This window comes from Sardina pilchardus, chromosome 7 (genome assembly GCF_963854185.1).
Source record: "Sardina pilchardus chromosome 7, fSarPil1.1, whole genome shotgun sequence".
Classification (NCBI taxonomy): Eukaryota; Metazoa; Chordata; class Actinopteri; order Clupeiformes; family Clupeidae; genus Sardina; species Sardina pilchardus.
The window spans coordinates 8,670,129-8,691,105 of NC_085000.1; the positions used below are offsets into that span (position 1 = coordinate 8,670,129).

General features: G+C 48.2%; 1 protein-coding gene across 2 annotated transcripts in view; it reads right to left on the reverse strand.

Moving 5' to 3' along the window:
• lamb2 (laminin, beta 2 (laminin S)) overlaps nucleotides 1-20,977 on the reverse strand; it is a 40,439-nt gene that overhangs the window by 11,768 nt on the left and 7,694 nt on the right. For both annotated transcript variants that reach the window (XM_062540615.1, XM_062540614.1), the window contains exons 3-18: nucleotides 13,655-13,824; nucleotides 13,321-13,456; nucleotides 10,498-10,571; nucleotides 10,163-10,351; nucleotides 9,619-9,682; nucleotides 5,984-6,186; nucleotides 5,568-5,688; nucleotides 5,153-5,341; nucleotides 4,717-4,896; nucleotides 4,132-4,244; nucleotides 3,139-3,218; nucleotides 2,691-2,826; nucleotides 1,881-2,039; nucleotides 1,369-1,496; nucleotides 1,037-1,166; nucleotides 235-427 (exon numbers count right to left, since the gene is read on the reverse strand). In XM_062540615.1, coding sequence (XP_062396599.1) covers nucleotides 235-427; nucleotides 1,037-1,166; nucleotides 1,369-1,496; nucleotides 1,881-2,039; nucleotides 2,691-2,826; nucleotides 3,139-3,218; nucleotides 4,132-4,244; nucleotides 4,717-4,896; nucleotides 5,153-5,341; nucleotides 5,568-5,688; nucleotides 5,984-6,186; nucleotides 9,619-9,682; nucleotides 10,163-10,351; nucleotides 10,498-10,571; nucleotides 13,321-13,456; nucleotides 13,655-13,824 — 2,265 coding nt within the window. The remainder of the gene's footprint in view (nucleotides 1-234; nucleotides 428-1,036; nucleotides 1,167-1,368; nucleotides 1,497-1,880; nucleotides 2,040-2,690; nucleotides 2,827-3,138; nucleotides 3,219-4,131; nucleotides 4,245-4,716; nucleotides 4,897-5,152; nucleotides 5,342-5,567; nucleotides 5,689-5,983; nucleotides 6,187-9,618; nucleotides 9,683-10,162; nucleotides 10,352-10,497; nucleotides 10,572-13,320; nucleotides 13,457-13,654; nucleotides 13,825-20,977) is intronic.

Here is a 20,977-nt window from a genome sequence, read left to right on the forward strand (position 1 = left end):
TGCCCTCTCTCTACCCCCCTCTCTCCTTCTCTCCTATGCCCTCTCTCTATCCTCCTCTCTCCTCCTCTCCTATGCCCTCTCTCTATCCCCCTCTCTCCTTCTCTCCTATGCCCTCTCTCTATCCCCCTCTCTAATCCTCTCCTATGCCCTCTCTATATCCCCCTCTCTCCTTCTCTCCTATGCCCTCTCTCTATCCCCCTCTCTCTTCCCTCAGCGTCTCCTTCCTCCACTTACATAGAGCTCCGTCGTTGATGATGGCTGACATGCTGGTGATGAGTTTGGCACACACGTCACTGATCTGTGGTCGTGATACACCTTTGGCGGTGTCATGGCAACGATAGCGCTCATAGCTCTGCTTCCTGGCGATGGAGGCAGGGTCGCCTCCGATGAACATCTCCAAGGAGGAGTAGCGAGGGAGCAGCACGATCTGGGGAGGAGAGGAGAAGAAATCAGAGAAGAAGGGAGAGTGATGAGGAAAAGACTCATGGAGAGAGGATTAGTCACTGGTGATCTTCCTGTTTGCATTCATGAATTCCACTTTCTGTTTCAATTGCCAGACTTCCTGCCCTAACAATCAAACTAGAAAAATAAACACTGAGGTGGAGGTTTTTTCCCTCTGGACTGGCATGTTTCATTTCAATATAAAAACTCATCTGCTGTACGGTTGAGATGACCGATCTACAGTATGAGCAGATACTGTATGAAGGCAGATGTCTATGAGAGCAGATCTACTGTATGAGCAGATATGAAGGCAGATGTCTACAAGACATGGGGTACAGTTATGAAGGCAGATGTCTACAGGGCATGGGGTACAGTTATGAAGGCAGATGTCTACAGGACATGGGGTGCAGTTATGAAGGCAGATGTCTACAGGACATGGGGTGCAGTTATGAAGGCAGATGTCTACAGGACATGGGGTACAGTTATGAAGGCAGATGTCTACAGGACATGGGGTGCAGTTATGAAGGCAGATGTCTACAGGACATGGGGTACAGTTATGAAGGCAGATGTCTACAGGACATGGGGTGCTACTCACAGAGTCCACCAGTATGCTGGGGCTGACCACGCTGGAGATGCTGTTGCGGTCAGCGTAGCGGCTGAACTCCAGACGCAGGGTGTAGGTCACTCCTTTCTCAAGGCAAATGGGCTGGGACAGGACCAAATATCTGAGGAACAGGCAGGAAGCCAAAATGGGACACAAAAATCAGGCAGGGATCCAAAATCCCATAACGTTACCATGCCAATACCATGGAAGGAAAGGAAAATGATGTTTGTGAATGACTGGGCATATTTTACATGTATGTGTTAATGTGTGAGTATGTGTGTGTGTGTGTGTGTGTGTGTGTGTGTGTGTGCGTGTGTTCAGACCTGGATCCAGCAGGCAGTGATGCAGTGAGCAGGTCGTCTGCAGGGATGGTGTTTCCACACGGGCTGCTGGTGGGGATGGGCCCGGGGCGCACCACTGTTACACGGACCTCCTCCCAGTCCCTGGGCAGCTGGGTGGAGTAAGAACACAGTTACACACATACAGTACAGTACTTACCAACTTTCTTTTCTGTCACTCTCTCCCTCTCAAGTGCCCTATGTCTTTCAATCTTTGTCTTTCTCTCTCTCCCCCTCACACGAAGTCTATTCTCTTTCAAGCTTTCATTTCCTCTCCGTTTGTCTCTCTCTTCCTCTGTCACACTCACTTTTTCCTCCCTCTCTCGCTCCATTGTTTTACCTCAGTGCTCGAGAGAAATGAGTCAAGTAGAACATAATGATGACCCATGACCCCAAGACCCCCGCAGATTAAGGACTACAGAGCAGAGCTGTTTCATGCCATTTCAAATTGAAGGCCTAAAGAACGGGCAACAAGCTGATTACGGATGCTATTTCACCTGGAGCTCGTAGCGGATGAGCAGGTCGTATTCCATTGAGTAGGGGATGTTATTGATGGTGAACTCCAGGTTGCTACCCTCAGGTACACGGGCGAAACCGGTACCGGTCCAGGAGGCTGAGCGACCCTGCTGGATATCTCGCTCCTCCACACCGCACCCCTAGAAACACACATACACAAACACATCTCATTTACTGGGCATTCTGTCTGAAGCATTTGGATTGTGAAATAAAGATGAGATGAAAGATTTCATTGAGCTGGATTGTAATTATACAAAGTATTACATAGCTATGCCAAATATCACATCTCACTAGATAAACTCACCTGGAATCAATTTGTCATGTCACCCTCAAAGCTTAGTACTAAATTTGATCTGACACACTAAGGCAGAGTAAATTTCAATGAAGGCATATCATCAAGTATGCTGATGAGTCACTGATTTTCAGTCTCCTGCAGGACCATAAGACAGGCCATGGTCCAGTCCTGGATGATCTTATTACAGTGCATGAAAGTATTTGAGTATATGAGATCAGAGCCATGCAAAGAGCAATGGCCATTTTGGCAAACACTTATCACCCACTCCAATCAGAGTGTCTCCTTTCATCAGGGAGAAGATATTTCTTAAACGAGCCAGGCCTGTACACTTAAATTGATTTGTCCCATCAGCTGTATAATCATTTCTATCTGTATAGCACCTTTCATACACAGAATGCAGCTCGGCATTTAGAGCATTTAACACAAAAAAGAAAAAGAAAAAAAGAAAAAGAAAAATCCTCCTTGTATCCATCAATCCCATCTCCAAAAGCCTCACCTGTCCCAGTCTGGCTAGCTCAGCTTCGTAGGTGTAGTAGTCCAGAGCCATGAAGAAGTAGCCAGGCTCCACCTGGTTACACTGGCGGGCAATCATGTGGCTACGGCAACGACATTGCCCCGTCTCCATGGTGCACCTGGGAATGAGGGAGGGACAGATGACCTCTATAGTCACCTCAACAAACAAACCTTCATACCTGTAGGCCTACTCAGTCACATCTCTACAGTCCTTTCCCTACATGTAAACTGAAATCATGACACCCTACATGTAAAGTGAATTGCAGAATATTTGTGACATTAGTATAATCTTATATATGGTCATAACATCACATTAGCTAGATGTAACATGCTGACTTGATGGTCATTTTAAGCTTCAGATGTACAGTACACAAAGTGTTATGTGTAGATAGTAACATCGTCTGTAATCATAACATCATCGTGGGACTCACTGGTTGTCTGTGGCTCCCCCTATGTCACAGTCACAGGCCCGGCACCCACTCATGTCATGGCTCAGGGCCCAGTGCTCCGGCTGGGGGCAGAACAGGCACACACACACACACACACACACACACACACACACACACACACACACACACACACACACACACACAGAGAGAGAGCAAGAGAGAGAGAGAGAGCAACTGTTAATATTGCAGTCGGAGACAAACCAGTCTTACTGAAATCCATTCAACACAGTTACAGTACATAGCAACATATGGTTGGAGTAAGAAGAGTGACCCTCTACATTGCCCTTATTGCAGCTAAAACCTGTACATTAATCAGTAAAAGAAATGTGTTTTCAATGTGATTTAGGTCATTCAAAGGTTGCGTAAATGAAACCCTTCTGCAGATTCCAGGAGTATTTGCTTTGCTAATGATCAATGTCCCATTATTATTGATTATTATTTGCTTTGGATATGCACCCTTCAAATACAGATAGTGCTTATGAACAGCTGTGGTGCAGAAATGTAATGCAGGATGAGGTGATTCTGTCAGCTGTCCAGCCTCCAGACATGTGACACCTTTAGAGACCCCGCAGGTTGTCTAAATCCAGGAAGCAGCTCTTTCCGTGATTCTCCATTTTAAGCCTTGTGTAAGCCAACACCGGCCAGAGAGGCCTAGCATCCCTGGGCTAAATTTAGATGCCCAATCCCACTCTGGAGGTCACATTCCTGGGTACAGTTCCAAACCAAGTGAGGAAATGAGGGCCTTGTCATCAGCGAGGGGAATGGCCAATCTGATACTCCCGATGAGAGCAGTATCCATGCCTTAACAGACTGTGTGTGTGCACCTGTATGTGTTTCTAATGTGGGTATTTCTAATATATATTCCTCATATGGATGGGCCGTGTTTGTGTGTGTGTGTGTGTTTGTGTGTGTTTGTGTGTGTGTGTGTGTGTGTGTGTGTGTGGGTGTACAGTATGTGTTTGTGAACAAACTCACCAGGCACTGGTCACAGCTCCGTCCAGTGACCAGGCGTTTGCAGAAACAGTCCCCACTCACCGGGTCACACTGCTCTCTGCCCGACACCGTACCCCTCCTGTCACACATACAGGCTGGGAGACAGACAGAGCATACATTACACACACACACACACACACACACACACACACACATGCCAAGGTTATGAGCTGGCTGCTTATGGATCTATACATAAACCTGGATATTTCAGTCAAATGCTTCAGCTGTTCAAGATCTTGGATGGGTGGGATGAGTGGATGAGTGAGCTAATCTAACGCTTCCTCATCTGCTACTATACACTAGATTTAGTCATTAGATTCAGCCTTACTGGTTCTGTACCTAATTTACACTCTGCATTTCCATGTATTACACATGCATTACATCATATGGAACATTTCAAATGGTGGTGAACAAATACCATAAATGTTTATGTTCAGCAAATATTTTACAGTCATTAAAGTCCAGCCAACAGACGTTAATAGCATGTCTACTAAAAGTTAATCTTTTACGAGGTCGAGGTGGTCTCTTCTTTTCTGCCTGTCTTTATTTGCCTCGCTCCAGACTTACGCCGGCAGCCTTGTGGGTTGTCTGCACTCAGGCCGTAGAAGCCAGCCTTGCACTTGTCACAGCGCAGCCCTTCCACGTGGTCCTTGCAGCGGCACTGGCCAGCCATCATGCGCAGCGACGGCTCATCGTGGCTATCACACACGCCGCCGTTCTCAGAGCCGTCCGGGTCACAGTCACAAGCTGCAGCAAAAACACACAGGAGGACGCAGCTGAGCACAGACCCTACTGATACACACAGCATTAGACCTTAATCCAACAAATACAGCCCAGTTATTGCATATTCACTCGTTTATTATACCTACCGGTATACCCATTGAAATACAATAATTCAATCAAACCCCTTGTGAAATTGTAAAGCTACAACATTTGGATAAGGTAAACAACCAGTTGATATGCTGGCATCCTGCTCAATCTTCAACCACAGAAACACACTCACCCACACAGACTCCTGGGTGCCTGATGTCTTTGGTCGGGTCTTTGTAGTAGAAGGGTTTGCACATCTCACAGTTGCGGCCCATGGTGTTGTGGAGGCAGTTGTCACAGACACCTCCGCTGATGTTCCCGGTGGCCAGATACACTGCCATGTCAAAGTGGCACTCGGATGAGTGCCCATTACAGTTGCATTCTGGGAAGAAAGTAAGGTAACTAACATTATATACACTGAACTCCATCGACCTATTGTAGAAGAGATAAAACATTTCTATGCTGGGGACTACAAATAACCAATACTATAGCTAATTATTGAACAACTAACATACTATTATATATTACACTCACTAATCATCACTGTAGCTATTACATCCCACTCTGACAACATCATAAATAAGAGGCGCTCATCAGTGTTTCCTCACTCTTGCAGGCGTGGGTGTTACGGCCCTCGGCTGGTCTCCAGGGCATGTCGTTATGGAAGTCGTCACACTGCTCACAGTTCAAGCCCTTGGTGTTGTGGTTGCACACACACCTCCCGTGCACCTGGGGTAAAGAAAACAAAACAAATTAGAGCCAGTGTACCTTACTGTAAAACTCTGGTAATGAAGCAGCAAAAGTCATTGCACACAACAAATATCATTTCTGTTTTCTTTACAGGGAATGAGAAACCCTGAACGGGCCGTGAACCATCTCTTCGAAGGCAGGCATGCTCGACCAATCACGCGCAGTAACATGGGGTGAAAGGAAGCACAACCTGATTTGACTTATGCAACTTAACTCCAGGAAATCTTACTTTATGCCTAATAATCTGTCTTTTCTAAACATCTCTCAGACTCACCATGCCTTCTATGTCATTCTTGATCCCGGTAATGGGGGCGCACTCGGAGGCGTGGCCATAGCAGAAGCAGTTGCCGCGGACGACCAGCTCGTAGACGGCGTAGTAGTACTTCTCTTTGATCTCCACACGCGAGTCCAGCAGGTCGTCGCCCAGAGTGTGCAGATCCGTGAAGTTCACACGCAAGTTTGTGATCTTCAGCTGATCTGAAAAGACAAAAAGAGCACAAGAGTCAAATTATGGAGTGTCTTCTGATTGGATTCGGTCTATTTTGGCCAGACATTAGTTGTGCAGAGCAAGCCGACCGAGATTATTAATTCAATTGAAGATGCAAAGGGCTAGACAGTGTTGTGTCTAGGTAGATTTCAAAGCCAGCCAGATCAAAGGCCAATCAGCCTAGGACTAGCGAGTGGCTAATGAAATTAGGCTACTCCACAAACACTTCAAAGACCATACAACCAAACCTGATCAAGTCGTCCCAAACTCTGCAGAGCAACAAGCCTTACCGAGGGGGCCAAACCACTGTGACCGCAGTTCCATAACCTGACAGCTCCATGTTTGAGTTTCAAGTTACTGGATGAGATTCTGAATGGCAGGGTTGTTTGCATTGGGAATGAGAGTGGGGGCTGTTTGCATTGCTCTATCATTCAAACTGAGATTCCCCTATCAGCACCATCACACACTCACTCACTCGGCTAGCCCAACACAGCCGTGTGAAATGCAACCCAACCCTACAGTACCTGATGCCCCCCCTTATCCCCCGTCTCCACTCCGCTCGGGATCGGGCCTGACCCGGACGCTACCCCAGCGGGAGGAAGTCACGGTCAGCCGAGCGTGAGAGGCTGACCAGCGGATTCCCAGTTCACCCGGGATCACGGGGGGCAGGGAGTAATGGAGCGCAGCTTTGTAGACTAGCAACAAGAAGTCAGGAGGACGATTATGGGAGGAAATACATGTGTGTGTTTGTGTGTGTGTGTGTGCCCGTATACTGTATGTGTGTGTGTGTGTCCGTATATGTGTGTGTGTGTCCGTATAAGTGTGTGTGTGTGTATGTATGTGTGTGTGTCCGTATGTGTGTGTGAGTGTGTCCGTCTGTGTGTGTGTGTGTGTGTGTGTGTGTGTGTGTGTCAGTGCATGGATGTATATGGAGGCTCTTTAAGTGTGGGGCTCCTCTCTGGCTCCACAAGCGTGGCAGAGAGGTTCCAGCTACCGTGCACTTTCTCCTCCTTCTGGCACAGCTGTTCAGGGACTGTGGCCTGGGCGGAATGTGGGAGACTGACAGACGGTGTGGAATCAATCTACACACCCACTCCTCACATCCACTCCTGCTGTTGCGGAAAAAACACCCTCTACCCAAAACACACCACGGGAACACAATACGACAGCCTGAGCCAACGAGAATGCACTTTGCTTGTTATTTCTCAGGAAATCAATCTTCCTACCCCCATCCATCCATATGGAAAAAGATACTGTTTCAAGTGAGCCACTTGAGAAAGGCACCCAGAGGAGCGAGAGTGTGTTTGGATTCGGAAGCAGCTTTCCACGCGTTCCCTTCCATTTTTATTACGTCTGTATCGAAGATCCTTGTTATTGAAATGTGTTTACTGGGGGAAACAGACTGTGCTTGCCTGGACAATGTGTGCCACTTAAGACAACACTGGAGCACGAGTGTGTTTGGACACAACACAAAGTTTCCACTCTATCTCCTCCATGTTTTTGCATCTGTAGGGGGGGAAAGGAGGATACTCCTTTCGCAATGTGTTCACTATGGGGAGTAAACGTTGGATGCATGGACACAGCATAGTCAAGAAAAACAAACAAAACACACAAACAAACAAGCAAGCAAGCAAACAAACAAACAAACAAACAAACAAACAAACAAACAAACAGAACGGGGTGGATGAGTACCAAAACAAAACCTGACAGTGAGAGACTTAGAGGCTTAAAGAGAGAAATCGGGCGATGTATCACAACGAGCAGCCAGGCCCAGGCAGCTACAGCGCTACGCTCTAGGGGCATATTCGCCATGTTCATGCCCCCAGAGTGTAGCGCTGGAGAGCAAAAGAGCCATCCGAGTGCCTCAAACCCACGGGCCTATCTGGGCTCCCGCCGCCTTATCTGAGGGAATCCTTCAGCTCACACAGTAGGAGTCTCTGTTCTCTGGACCTTGTCTGATGTGAGACACCACATGCACATCCTCCAACCCCAGACAGCCAGACATCAGTTGACACCGCTCCACAGGGATCACAGATGTGTGTGTGTGTGTGTGTGTGTGTTTTGTGTGTGTGTGTGTGTATGTGTGTGTGTGTGTGTGTGTGTGTATGTGTGTGTGTGTGTGTGTGTATGTGTGTGTGTGTGTGTGTGTGTGTGTGTGTGTGTGTGTGTGTGTGTGCGTGTGTGTGTGTGTGTGTGTGACTGTGTGCGTGTGTGTGTGTGTGTGTGTGTGTGTGTGTGTGTGTGTGTGTGACTGTGTGTGTGTGTGTGTGTGTGTTTGTCTGTGTGTGTGTGTGTGTGTGTGTGTGTGTGTGTGTGTGTGTGTATGTGTGTGTGTGTGTGTGTGTGTGTGTGTGTGTGCGTGTGCGTGTGCGTGTGCGTGTGTGTGTGTGTGTGTGTATGTCTGTGTGTATGTGTGTGTGAATCTGCCAGCAACTGTAACGAGAGCCTTCTGTCTCTCCGCTCCGCTCCGACTCCACTCCCATGCGCCCTGCTGTTTCCACTCACCCCGGCAGGCAGGAGCACAAAGGAGAAACGGTGGGAGACTCATTTGTGTTTACAACTAACTGGCGCACCTGGCCTGGGTTCGAAAGTGGCGAACATGTGTTCACAAACCTCATATCCTACCGTGACAGCAACAGATAGACATTCCTCTGAGCCTAACATACACGTTACAGACAGTACGGTAATACGCACAATACTTACGAATATTATACTTGTTACATGAAGCTAGGAATATTGCTTCACATTTTTTAGAAATGCCTCTCCTTGATGCATCAACACCCCTTTTATTAAGTCTATGCAGTCTGTTATAAACATTATATGACTACAACTTTCCTATCCAACGTCTGTCCCCAGCTCTGAACGGGAGGGTGTATTTTTTGACACAGGAGGGAAATCACTGATAACCTGCGCTGAGGTTCTGCGGTTTAGAGGACGCCCTATTTAGCGTGCGTTCCTGTTTTAGCAGGGAAAAGGTTGCTCATGTTGTTTCTGGGAAACACAGTGAAGTCATGCCAGTGCAAATAAAACAGGGGGGACAGATTGAGTGGGCGCAAGCAGCTGTTGTTCCTCTCAGTCCGTCCCCGTCCAGCACCCTTCAGCCCTGAGGGAGACAGAACCTCATCCTGGCGCTCTGTCACTCTTTGGGCCTTTGTGTCTATCATACAATTGCAGGGCTTTGAGCAAGGAATATCTCTGTGCCTGCCTGGCCATATTAGAACGTTTCATGGTTATTATTCATAATAGTCCAGTTTCAGACGCGAGCCTGAAGTCCCATACTATGTCTGAGAATTTTAAGCCTTGCAAGTGTAGTGTGAGCTTTTCAAGTTCTCTGTGCTTGTAATTTGTATGTCTCTTCTATTCATCATTTGTGTCATGTCCTGCCCGCCATTTTGGCTGCTTCCCATGTCAATTGCACTCACTTTGAATGGTTGGACTGTATGGGTCCTCAATTCTGATCGCGGGCTCGAGGACTCTGAAGATTACCTGCACACAAGAACAAGCGACATGAGAGGTTTCACCGTAGGCTCTTAATGAAGCAACTTGGCTATGTGGATGCTGAATGCAGCCGCAGCACATAAAATACAGAAATATTGTTTAATTGGCCAGTACGAGAAGAAGCTCAGTTTATTCTGGCTGCTATACTTATTGCCTGTAATGATCATGGGCTGCATTCTTTTATAAGCTTTCTTACTGCCATATCCACTTAAAACGTTAAAGGATAAAGAGTTGTATTAACAATATATTTTGTTATGTGTCAGTCGTATTTCTTAATAAAAAAAACATACTGTTGAAAGACAAATCGAAAGGAGAGCTTCATTTTACTGGCATTTTATCAATTCAGCTCAGTCTGTAATGGATCTCATCTGGAACTGATTTGGGCCAGTTTACACTTGGCATCCATTCCAGAGTGACTTCTGGAGCTCCTCTCTGCGATATCTTTCATTATTCCTCTTTAATCCTCACCTCCCCCTCCGTGGACGGCTCAATGTCGGAGTAGCGTGACTCGCAGATGACATCATCCACCTTGCGCAGAGGACCCTGGGGTATCCCTGGGAATTTGGTGGCGCAGTCGTACGCAAAGTAACGATACACCTGCCAGGTGCGTCCGAAATCTGCCGAGCGCTCAATCAGCATGGCAGCTGGACGGAATGTCTGGATAAGAGAGATAAGAACGAAGGTAAGGGCAGCGAGAAGCCTACAGGCCAGTCGTATGACTGTGCATGTGGAACTGTATTATGTTACTGGATTCAGTTTCACATATAGAGATGTTTCAGATGGCTTTGGCCTTTGATCGTTACCTTAAAGGTCATGATGAGATGGGTGAAGTGGAACTCTGCCTCCAGATCGAGCTGAAGGGAAACATCCGACTTTCCTAAACACAGAAAGAAGAGAAGAGGGGAGAGAAAACAGAGAGAGAGAGAGAGAGAGAGAGAAAGAGAGAGAGAGAGAGAGGGAAGCAAATTATTGTTTCAGCAGTGTGTAGTTTTAGTCAGATCTCAGGTGGAAGTGTTGGACTTTAAAACACCTCATCATAGTATTATCCTCATTGTGGGAGTGCCCACAGTGCACAGGACTTTCCCCTTACTCAAGAGCAGGACTGTTTGATGCTACACTTCATCCCTAACCACAGACAAAATGGGAGGAACACCTTAAACTCCTTCAAGCCAACTCCTAAAGCAAAGCTACTGGGGCAAGACAGCTGAACCTGTAAGCTTGACGTGTTGCAGCATGGCTCAAAGCCTCATGGGTAAGATCACATGAAGTCCGACTCGCTCCATTGATCTTCCCGTTCTGTCTGGTTTCCAGCAGCGCCTTTTAAGCTGTCTTAACTCGGAGTACAGATTGCGTGTTAGAGAGCCTCCGCTCAGAGGGAGTATGACGTTTCAAACGCAGCGCCTGGAGGCAGCAGCTGAGATGAGGGCTTCAAAACACCATCTAACGCCATCACAGCACAACACACAGCTCGGCTGGTGGGGAGCTGCACACCAATAACATATGACCCGTGATGAAAGACAAAAAACATTAAAAACTGGAAATAGAGGTCATTGACTATGGAGAAAGAGAAAAATTGGGTCGGGGGGGGGGGGGGGGGGGGTGTCTTCTTAAAACTCAAAACATATTTTTCATCCTCGACACAACCTTTCATGAGTTATAACCATGCATTTTAGGCACTTTCTCCTAAAGTCAAATGTCATATTAAACCAACAGACAATAAATCACTGCAGCCATGAATAGGCCAGTGTTATTGTGGAGAAGGGCGTTTGGCTGATTACAACGCAGAACACTAGCTAAATAAATAACGAGCTGCTAAATAGGAAGGAAAACGGAGGCACAACAGAGGAAGAGGGCGGACTGGATGAAGGGAGGGAGCGAGGGAGTATAGGGCAGGAGTGGGAGCACAGGGACAAAGGGAACAGAGTGAAAGCACAATGTCTCTTTTCCCTCTTTACTACTGCACAGCGGCTGGCTTCACTAGAAGAGTCATTAGGAACAGGAAGTTGTCCAAGAGGGGAGCAACAAAAACAACAAAGAAAGGCAGAATAAATATGGGCCTCCAACTGTACAGTACATGCACTGCATATGCAAGGGGCTCTGCACCTGCCTGAGTGCCTGGCAGGCTATATATGCAGAGCAATGTGCTCACTGCCCACCAGACAGAAGTGAATTGCTCTGAGACTGGGGGTGAGCAGGGGGTTGGAGGGGGGTGAAGGGGGGTGAAGGGGCAGCATGAGACACGTGCAGGGCCGCCGTCTGAGGCCCACTGTTCCGGAGCTCCATTCTCAGACCTACGGACGAGGTGCCATGGCAACGGCGGGCAAAAATAGTGACCGTTTCCTGTTAGGATCAGGCCCAATATGGCAGGCCGTGGTCTGTGGGGGACTGGGAAGTTGTAACTGGGCTCATTATCAAAGCTCATAAGTCATAATACCCCCCCTCTCACTGTTAAACAGAAATAGGCCTGAACTGGGACACTGTTTAGGAGACCAAGAATGAGGGGTTTTATCGCTGTGCGATATGAATAAAAGATGATTTACTGAAATCATGCCATTTAGGGAATTTTTCCATCCAGTGATCTCACTGTTTCTTTTTGCCCCCTTTCTCTCCCTCTCTCTCTCTCCCTCACTCTCCCTCTCTCTCTGTCTCTCTCTCTCTCTCTTCCTCTCCCTAGCTTCTGGTATCTCCACTGTGTTCCTAAGCCACCGTGAAGCACACTCTGTAATTAAGTACATCTGCAGTAGCGTGGTCTTGGTCTGGATCGCGTGGGGCTTTGCTGATGTGGTTCATCTGTGGCCTTTGAAAGGTTTCCAGAACCACTGCACTCTCTTGCGCTGTGATTTGCACTCACTCACAGCTTCACTTCTGTAAACTGTGAGGAAGTCAGAAGGACTCCAATGCAACAACTTCCACAGGGTGCGTGAGCGAAATATGGAATGTCCACATGTCCGTCAGAGGACAGAAGTTTTACATTTGACTTATGTAATGTCTCGATGCATTCAACGCATCACCCAATGCATGTTCTTTCAATGTGTGAAATCTTTTTTCTCTCTTTCTATTCTATTGACCATCCTCAACTCCTTCTGTCCCTCCCTTCACTCTCCCCTGGCTCTGTGTCTGAGCAGGCTGTGGTATTAATAGTGCACAAAGATTAGCCTACTAATAATAACGCTCATTTGTTTTCTGTGTTGGGTGTATGCCACCGACCACTGGGCTCCCACTGGTTTCAGGATGGTAGCCATTTACCGAAATAGAGATTATGAGAGTTGTGTGTGTGTGTGTGTGCGTGTGTGTGTGTGCCTGTAATGACACCACACACTATAAATTATGACTGATGATTGATTATGCATCAATTCTTTATTTGTGTGGGAAGGAAGTGATCTATCCAGGGAATGGTATTCACAGCCAGGTGGTGTTACAACTAAAGAACGGCTACTGTGTCATTCTGCGATATCTCTCACCATGTCTGCTGCTCTGTGTCGGCTCCTGGGTCCCTAAATGAACACCTCTGGCCTCACAGCCCAGAACAGGACAGAGGGCAGTGACCTCATCCTGGACACGTCATGACAGTCTCCCATAGAGGCCCCAGCTAGAGAGCGTAAAGGTAGAGTGAAGTTTGGCCTCACCGTTCTCAGACTGCCACCAGGACTTCTTGCGGTGCGACTTGAAGGTGGTGATGACATTGTCGATGCGGTGGCTGATGGTGTTGTACACGGTGTCGTAGGGTCGCCGCGAGTCACACTGGAAACACTTCTTCTCCTCCTGCAGTGGAGGTCAAAGGTTAAAATACAGAGGTCATGAGGAGGAGAGGGAGAGAGAAGGTGGTGGTAGGTGGAGGTATCCGCCACTTTATACAGATATGACAGACACACACACACACACACACACACACAGATACAGTATGCCTCCTGCAGAACTAGCTAAGGTGTATGGGCGACTGTTGGTGATGGATGCTCGCACCTGCAGGTGACTGACGATGCAGTAGGGCTCTTTCCTCCGTGTGCCGCAGGTGGACGACGCCTTCAGACTCTTCTCTCGGCCCACCAGCAGGTCACCGGTTGCTGGGTAACAGCTGCTATGGGTGCAGCCATGGGCGTGGTCAGGCTCCTGCGCAGAGGCTGTTGCCAAGGCTACGACAGGAGAGAAGCACAGGTGGGTGAGCTAACACGGAGCAGGAAAAATCTCAGGGCTGATCAGTGCTCAAGACAGTTTAAAATAAACAAATGTATAAAAAACTCAAAGAAATCCACATTCCACTCAAACTCACTGCCCAGAAAAGGACAGACTATGTGCTAAGATAAATCATTGCTTTAAGGGGGCTAAAACATCTCTCTGGTGATATCCACTGTGGAATATACAATACAGACACTTGCATTTACCTCCCACATGGCCTCAAGGCCCAACTGTGAGCTACAGGACCACCAAGTGTGAACATTCTAAGACTTTAAGTATGAGATGACAAATGAACACCCCTGTGGTTTACCTGAATTTGTTTTTTGGATTTGGTTCTGATTATAGGGTATGCAGTGGAAAGCGAGCATGACAAAATGTCATGACAACATGATTTAGGCTGTCAGGCTGATTTGTTCTCGCTCATATCCCACAGCCAGCTCCTGCTTATTGCCCCCAGGGGCACGGGGCTCTGGCATGGGGTGCAGCTGTGTGGCAGAGGGGGGGTGAGGGGGGGGCAGGATTTCAGGATCTCTGCAATGTTTTGGGTTAGAGGGGGCTTCCCACAGTGGGAGCGCTGAATGACCTGAACTGGGACCCTGTCACAAATAAATCATGAAACAATCGCAAGGACGAAGAGGTAGGGAGGGTGTGTGTGTGTGTGTGGGATTAGCCCTGATCAAACAACAGAGATGTTGTGCATATTTGTTTGTGGGTGTAGAGGGGACCTATGTTTGTATATGTGTGTGTTTGTGTTTGTGTATGTGTGTGTGCCATGGGGGTGTGTATGTGTTTTCTTTAACAGCACTCAGGAGCAGACATTCCTGCAGCATCCTGGGACAAATTCCTCCTGAAACACCAATGGAGTGTGGAGACCTGGTGCTCACATACCACAGGAGAGACGTGTGAGTGTGTGTGCGTGTGTGTGTGTGTGTAGGTGTGTGTGTGTGTGTGTGTGTGTGTGTGTGTGTGTGTGTGTGTGTGTGTGTGTGTGTGTGTGTGGGAGGGGGCAGGGGGGCGGGGGATGGGATGTTAACGACAATATGCAACAGGTGCTTTCAATATGGTTTGTGATCCGGTACTTCCAATGCACATGTGTAGATATGTACAGTACACACACACACACACACACACACACACACACACACACACACACACACACACACACACACACACACACACACACACACACACACACATACACACACACAAGTGTACATCTTTTCACATGTACACACTCTGCACACCACAAACACACAAGTGTGACAAATCAGACCATATCAATTCACACGTCCAGAATAAGGGACAGCATCCACACACACATACACACACACACACACACACACACAACTATAGAGTGAGTATGTGAGTTGGCGAGGTCTCATCTCTGCGTGGGAGCGCTGGACCCTCGTGAGAAAAGTCTAGAGTGGGCATTTTCGCTCTGCTCGGACCTGGTGCTGTGTGTCGCTAAGGGCAGCTGTGTTTGCCTGGCACTCACCCACGTCTCACTGTGCTGCAAGCCATCACACACACACACACACACACACGGACGCAACTTCAAACACACACACACACACGCACACATCCTCTCTCTGTCTTTCTCACACAGACAAATGTATACACCCCAAACATATTCACAAATGCTCTCTCTCTCTCTCTTTTTTCTGTCTCTGTCTCTTTCTCTCTATATCTCTCTCTCTCTCACACACACACAACATAAATCACACAAGGACGCACACATGCACAAGTCACAAGCACTACTTTTTTGACAGTGAGCACACAGATCTAGACATTGAGAGCAAGGACACTGGTAAGGAATGAGGGCTAACACAGTATGTCTCTCTCTCTCTCTCTCTCACACACACACACTTAGATGCACTCAGACACACACACGCACAAACACACACACACACACACACACACACATACACACACACACACACACACACACACTCACTCACCTCTTCATTCACACACCCATGATCATCAGCACTTCTACTAATGACCTACTTTGGAGCATGATGCAAATGGGACGTCGGGCCATATCAGGGAGGAGGAGAGAAAACGCTTTCCAGGAACACACTGTAGCCTTCTTCCCATTAGCACACAGCCAGTAACTCTATTGAAACCCCAGGGACGCATTATCACTGTTCCCTTTCCTGCCGTCACAAAAGCAATCTGTGATAAAGCTACAGTACGCACGGACCAGACGTAATTGCAGAGCAATCACAAATGTAGCTTCCGCAATTACACTTAATCGAGCTAACAGCCAGCGAGCACAATAAAGACGACAGAGAGAAATAAAGAGGTAGGAGGGAGAGAGGGAGGGAGAGAGGGCGGGAGCGAGGGCACATAAAGTGGAGGTAATGGGGTGAGGCGCTCGGCCACACAGTTGGGGCTTTACTTCCTCTCTCCCGGAGCCCTGGCTCTTGAGAGGAGGACGGAAGTGGAACAGGAGACAGGGAGATAAGAATGCACACGGAGGAGACAGTGAGAGGCTCAGAGAGGAGGGAGAATGAATTTATGCCAGGGGTGTTTGTGTGGGGGTGGGTTTCTTTGTGTGTGGTGTGTGTGTGTGTGTGTGTGTGTAGGTGTGTGTGTGTGTGTGTGTGGGTGTGTGTGTGCGTGTGTGTGTATGTGTGTGTCCTTGTCTAACAGGCCATGGGTGAGTGAGAGCTTGTATATGTTCCTTATTTTATTACTTACCGTATTAAGATTTTCCAGTGTGTGTGTGTGTGTGTGTGTGTGTGTGACTGTGTAAGTGAGCGAGGTATAGGAGACGAGGGGGACCTGCTTTCATCCCTCCTCCGCTCTCCTCCCGCTCTGCTCCCTCACTGGAGAACTGTCATGGCGCCTCCGTAAACAGACACTCGTAGGTGCGTAGGTGCTGCTCCCGCTTCAGCCCGCTCCCAAACCAGACGTGCAATGAAGACATCCTCCTGTCATTACGCAATCCCCCCCTCTGTTGCGTTCAAACCACACACCGCATGACTCCGGGGGTGTGATGGCCTAGTTTTCGGGGCGAACAACACAGACCACTCCACTTCCCCACTCTCCTCCTCTGTCATCTAAAACCACTCTCCAGTCCACCAGCTGAGCTGCGATATGAAAACATGTCAGAAATGGCACTTTAGGGCATTCCTGCACAACCTTTTCCCGAGGCAACATCCTACGCTCCTCCATTACAGTGGACGTTCGTTAATGATTAGCCACGGGCCACGAGTTGGTGACAGCACTGGTATTTTGGCTGAGCGGTAAGGAGAATGTCTACCCATCCGCCCATCCATCCCCGTGGCACTGTGCCATCCACGCCACCCCACCCCACCCCCTCCTTACATGGACAAACAGGGAGGAATGCGTGAGGACAGCTGGCAGAGGGGAGGCATACCTCCGCACTAACAAAGCCCTGCTGTTACTGGGAGTTACTGTAGCCACACCGGCCACGCTCGGAGCATGAGCAACACTGGGGCAGAGCTAACGCTAAAGCCTGAGTGAGGCAGGCAGTCAGGCAGGCTAACATATGCAGGCATTTTAGTGGATGCTGTATGGAAACAAGCTGTTACGTTTGGCTATTAACAATCTGAAAACTCCTGAAAGGAGTAATAAAGAAGTAGTAACAGGGACAAATAAGTGATGTTTGTTTGATTACACTCAGTAAAGTTGGCCTTGATGAAACACTGATTTACTGTAAGCCAACTGTAGTGGAGTTAGCTGCCTTCTCCCAGATGCTGTGACAGGCCTGGTGTTAATGGTGCTATTTGTCAGGAACAGTGAGAGTCACAAGAGTAACGACTTTGGGCCGGACGTTTCCCATCATCCTCTTGGCCTCCTATCTGCGTGGCCAAAGCTAATCTCCTGTCATGAGCTGGAACACGAAACAAAGAGAAGGCTTTTCTCTCTCTTCCTCTCTCTCTCTCTTTCTCTCTCTCACACTTTCCCTTTCTCTCTCTCTCCCTCTGTCTCTCTCTTTCTCTCTCTCTCCCCCTCTTTCTCCTTCTCTCTCTTTCTCTCTCACTCTCCCTCTCTCTACTTCTCTCCTTTACCTCTCTCACTCTGTCCCTCTCTCTTTGCCTATCTTTCTCACCCTCTCCTCTCTTTATTTTACTTTCTACCTCTGCCCTGTGGCTCACTGTGACTTTCATTATTCTCAGGGCCCCCCTCCCTCTCCCTCCCTCTCCCTCCCTCTCCCTCCCTCTCCCTCCCTCTCCCTCCCTCTCTCCCCTCTCTCTCTCCTCTTTATTTCACTTTGTACTTCAGTGTTGTGGCTCACTGTGACTTTCATTATTCCCAAAGCCTCTGTGTCTTTCCTCCTCTCTTTCCCTCTCCCCCTCTCCCTTTCTCTCTTTCTCTTCCTCTCTCTCTTTCCCTTCCTCTCTCCATCTCTTTATTTCACTTTCTTCCTCTGTTGTGTGATTCACTGTGACTTTCATTATTCCCAAAGCCTCTCTCTCTCTTTCTCTCTCTCTCTCTCTCTTCAATAACTTTCCTTCCTCTCCAGGGTCCAATCCAGTAAAGCCAGCCCTCACACTGACCCACACACCCACCACCTCCCTTGGCCGCTCCCTTTTCTCTGCGCAATGTGAAATCTGAAATGTACACTTATTTCTGAAGGCTCCGCTGTTTGGTGCTTGGCACTGCTTGCCAGGACGGCATGAATGCTGCCCCGGCCGCGGGCTTTGTGCGAGCCGAGGGAGGGCAGATTATCCCAGCATCTCGGCTTTCAGCCGTGGCCCGAAGCAAACAGGCGCCTGTTGGAAGCGGGGGAGTGGGAGCTTTACTTCAGAAATCAAAGAGAAGAGAGAGAGGAGAAAAAAAATGTCCCTGTCCTGTTTACACAAGGCTTGAGGTAAAGTGACACAGGCACGACACATTCTCAAGCATCTGGAACGACAACAGGAGACCTGGGTGACAGAAACTCTCTGGTGCCTGACCTCCAGAGATGGAAAACCTGCCCTCAGAAAGTAAACTTTTCCTTTCATGTATTTAATCCATGTATTCACTAAACCAGCTACCTTTAATTAGCACACCTCTTCAGCCAGGTATAAGCTAATTCATGAAATCACAAGCGACCAGGCAGAACCAAAAAATGGTAAGACGAAAACCAGGGCTTCCCATCCTTGTTAGCTTTCCTAACCACAGACCAGAGCTAAGACTCTGAGGTGGGGAACGGATGGAGGTGTGTGCACTCTAACCAGGAGATGAGGAGGGCATCTCAGTGGGGAGGGTCTCTGTAAGTCCAGCTACCGATGTGAGGGAGGCTTTCTACGGCACAGTAAACTCTCCCACGACACAGTGCAAAAAGTCAACAGTCTTCATTTTCTGAAGCTCTTCTGCTAATTAACGTACATGTTTCTCTTTCCTCCCTTCCCTCTCTCCCACTCTGCCCTCCCCTCTCTATCCCTCACTCTCTCTATCTCTCACGCACACACACGCACACACACACACACACACACACACACAGAGCTATTCCCATCTGATGCACTGTCCGCCCCCATCCCCACAGAGCTTACAGACTCATCCTCCTCCTCCTCCTCCTCCTCTCTCCCACCTCCGTTGTGAACCAAATTCCATGGATTTCACTGGGAATTGCAGATCCCTGATGTGGGGGGCTGGGCTGACCGCTGCTGCTCCGGTGCTCCGTCCCGGGACGGGATGGAAGCCAGAACCCCTGTTGCGTGCGGAGACCTGGTACCGCCGCGTCTGACCTCCGACCCTACGCCTCGTTAAACTGCCATTAGAATCATACGTCATGCCAACACAGAACCACCTGGTCCAGCTGGGGGTCAAGCTCCCCGGTGGGGCAACACCAGACCCCTGACAGGTGGGCCTATGGCATGCAGAGGGCTTTCATTTACTAGAGGTATTGGTTTCAGCCTGGCCATGTCCATGCTAGTTCATCAGGAGTGATTGTTGTGCTGCAAAGGTACATTCACAAAGGCAACTATACACTATAAGCTATATACTATAAAATACTATAAAAACACTTTAATGAACATGAACGTTACTCCTGACAGACCTCCCTTACTGTTGGTCAGTGTGAACATTCATGTCATTATAGCTACAGTTATCTTTATAGATATCGATAGTAATGTGGGTGGGCCTTAAAGGGTACAGTACATTGTTGTACATTGTTGCATTTCTGGATGCAACTGCCTTGAACATTCTGGTTCAGCTGCAACATTAATCACTGCAACTGTCCCTTTCTCTCTCTCTCTCTCTCTCTCTCTTTCTCTCTCTCTCTCTCTCACTCTCAACCCCCCCCCCCCCCACCTCATTTTGACACTGGTGCTATTTCGAGTGCCCTTCGTAGTCTCACCGTCTAGTCAGTCCTCTAACCCTGGTGCTATTTCCAGTTCTTGTTCCCAGTCCATCCCCCCCCTCCCCACCCCCCAGGATCTGTTCACTCAGCCAGCGAGTCTCCCGTCCCCTGTCCTGGCCAGAGACCCTGACACTGCCACTCCCACCTTGCACTGGTAGACCCGTAATCCACACTAGCAGCAAAACCAAGCAGTATGCAAAATGAATGCTTTAAGATCTCTAAAGGCACAATCATGAACAACATGATAGTTGGTGCAATATACAGTAGAATTAAAATGGCAATACCAAATGTCATAACAAAAAAATGTGAAATACTGGATTACAAGTGCACTGGCATATTGGATCTTTTCATTCATCTGGTCCCATGAGTCCAACTCCCTGTACTCGTGCTGGTACAGCCAGCTCCTAAGCCTGCCTTTCCCCTCCTCCAACCACACCAGCGGTTACACATGTTGGAGGATTCAGCGCTGGGAGCATTGGAACCAGATGTTGGCTCCATCAGTCTGCAGCACCATGCTGACATGTGACAGGGCGATAACTGTAATCTATTAACCTTTTCACAGACATTTATCTTCCAGTCCCTTGGCATCTCACCTGCGTGATAGAACCAGCGGCTTCAACATGTGCCCCTGTCTAACTGAATAAACACTGACGTAGTGCAGAATGAAATATTTAGCTTTTGCAGTACTTGTTGAACAGCTGAATAGTTTACAGTAAAATACCTTACCCTATAAAAATTACATCTATGAATAAAGAACTACTTATCATTTCCTTTTGTTATATATTTTTTACTGC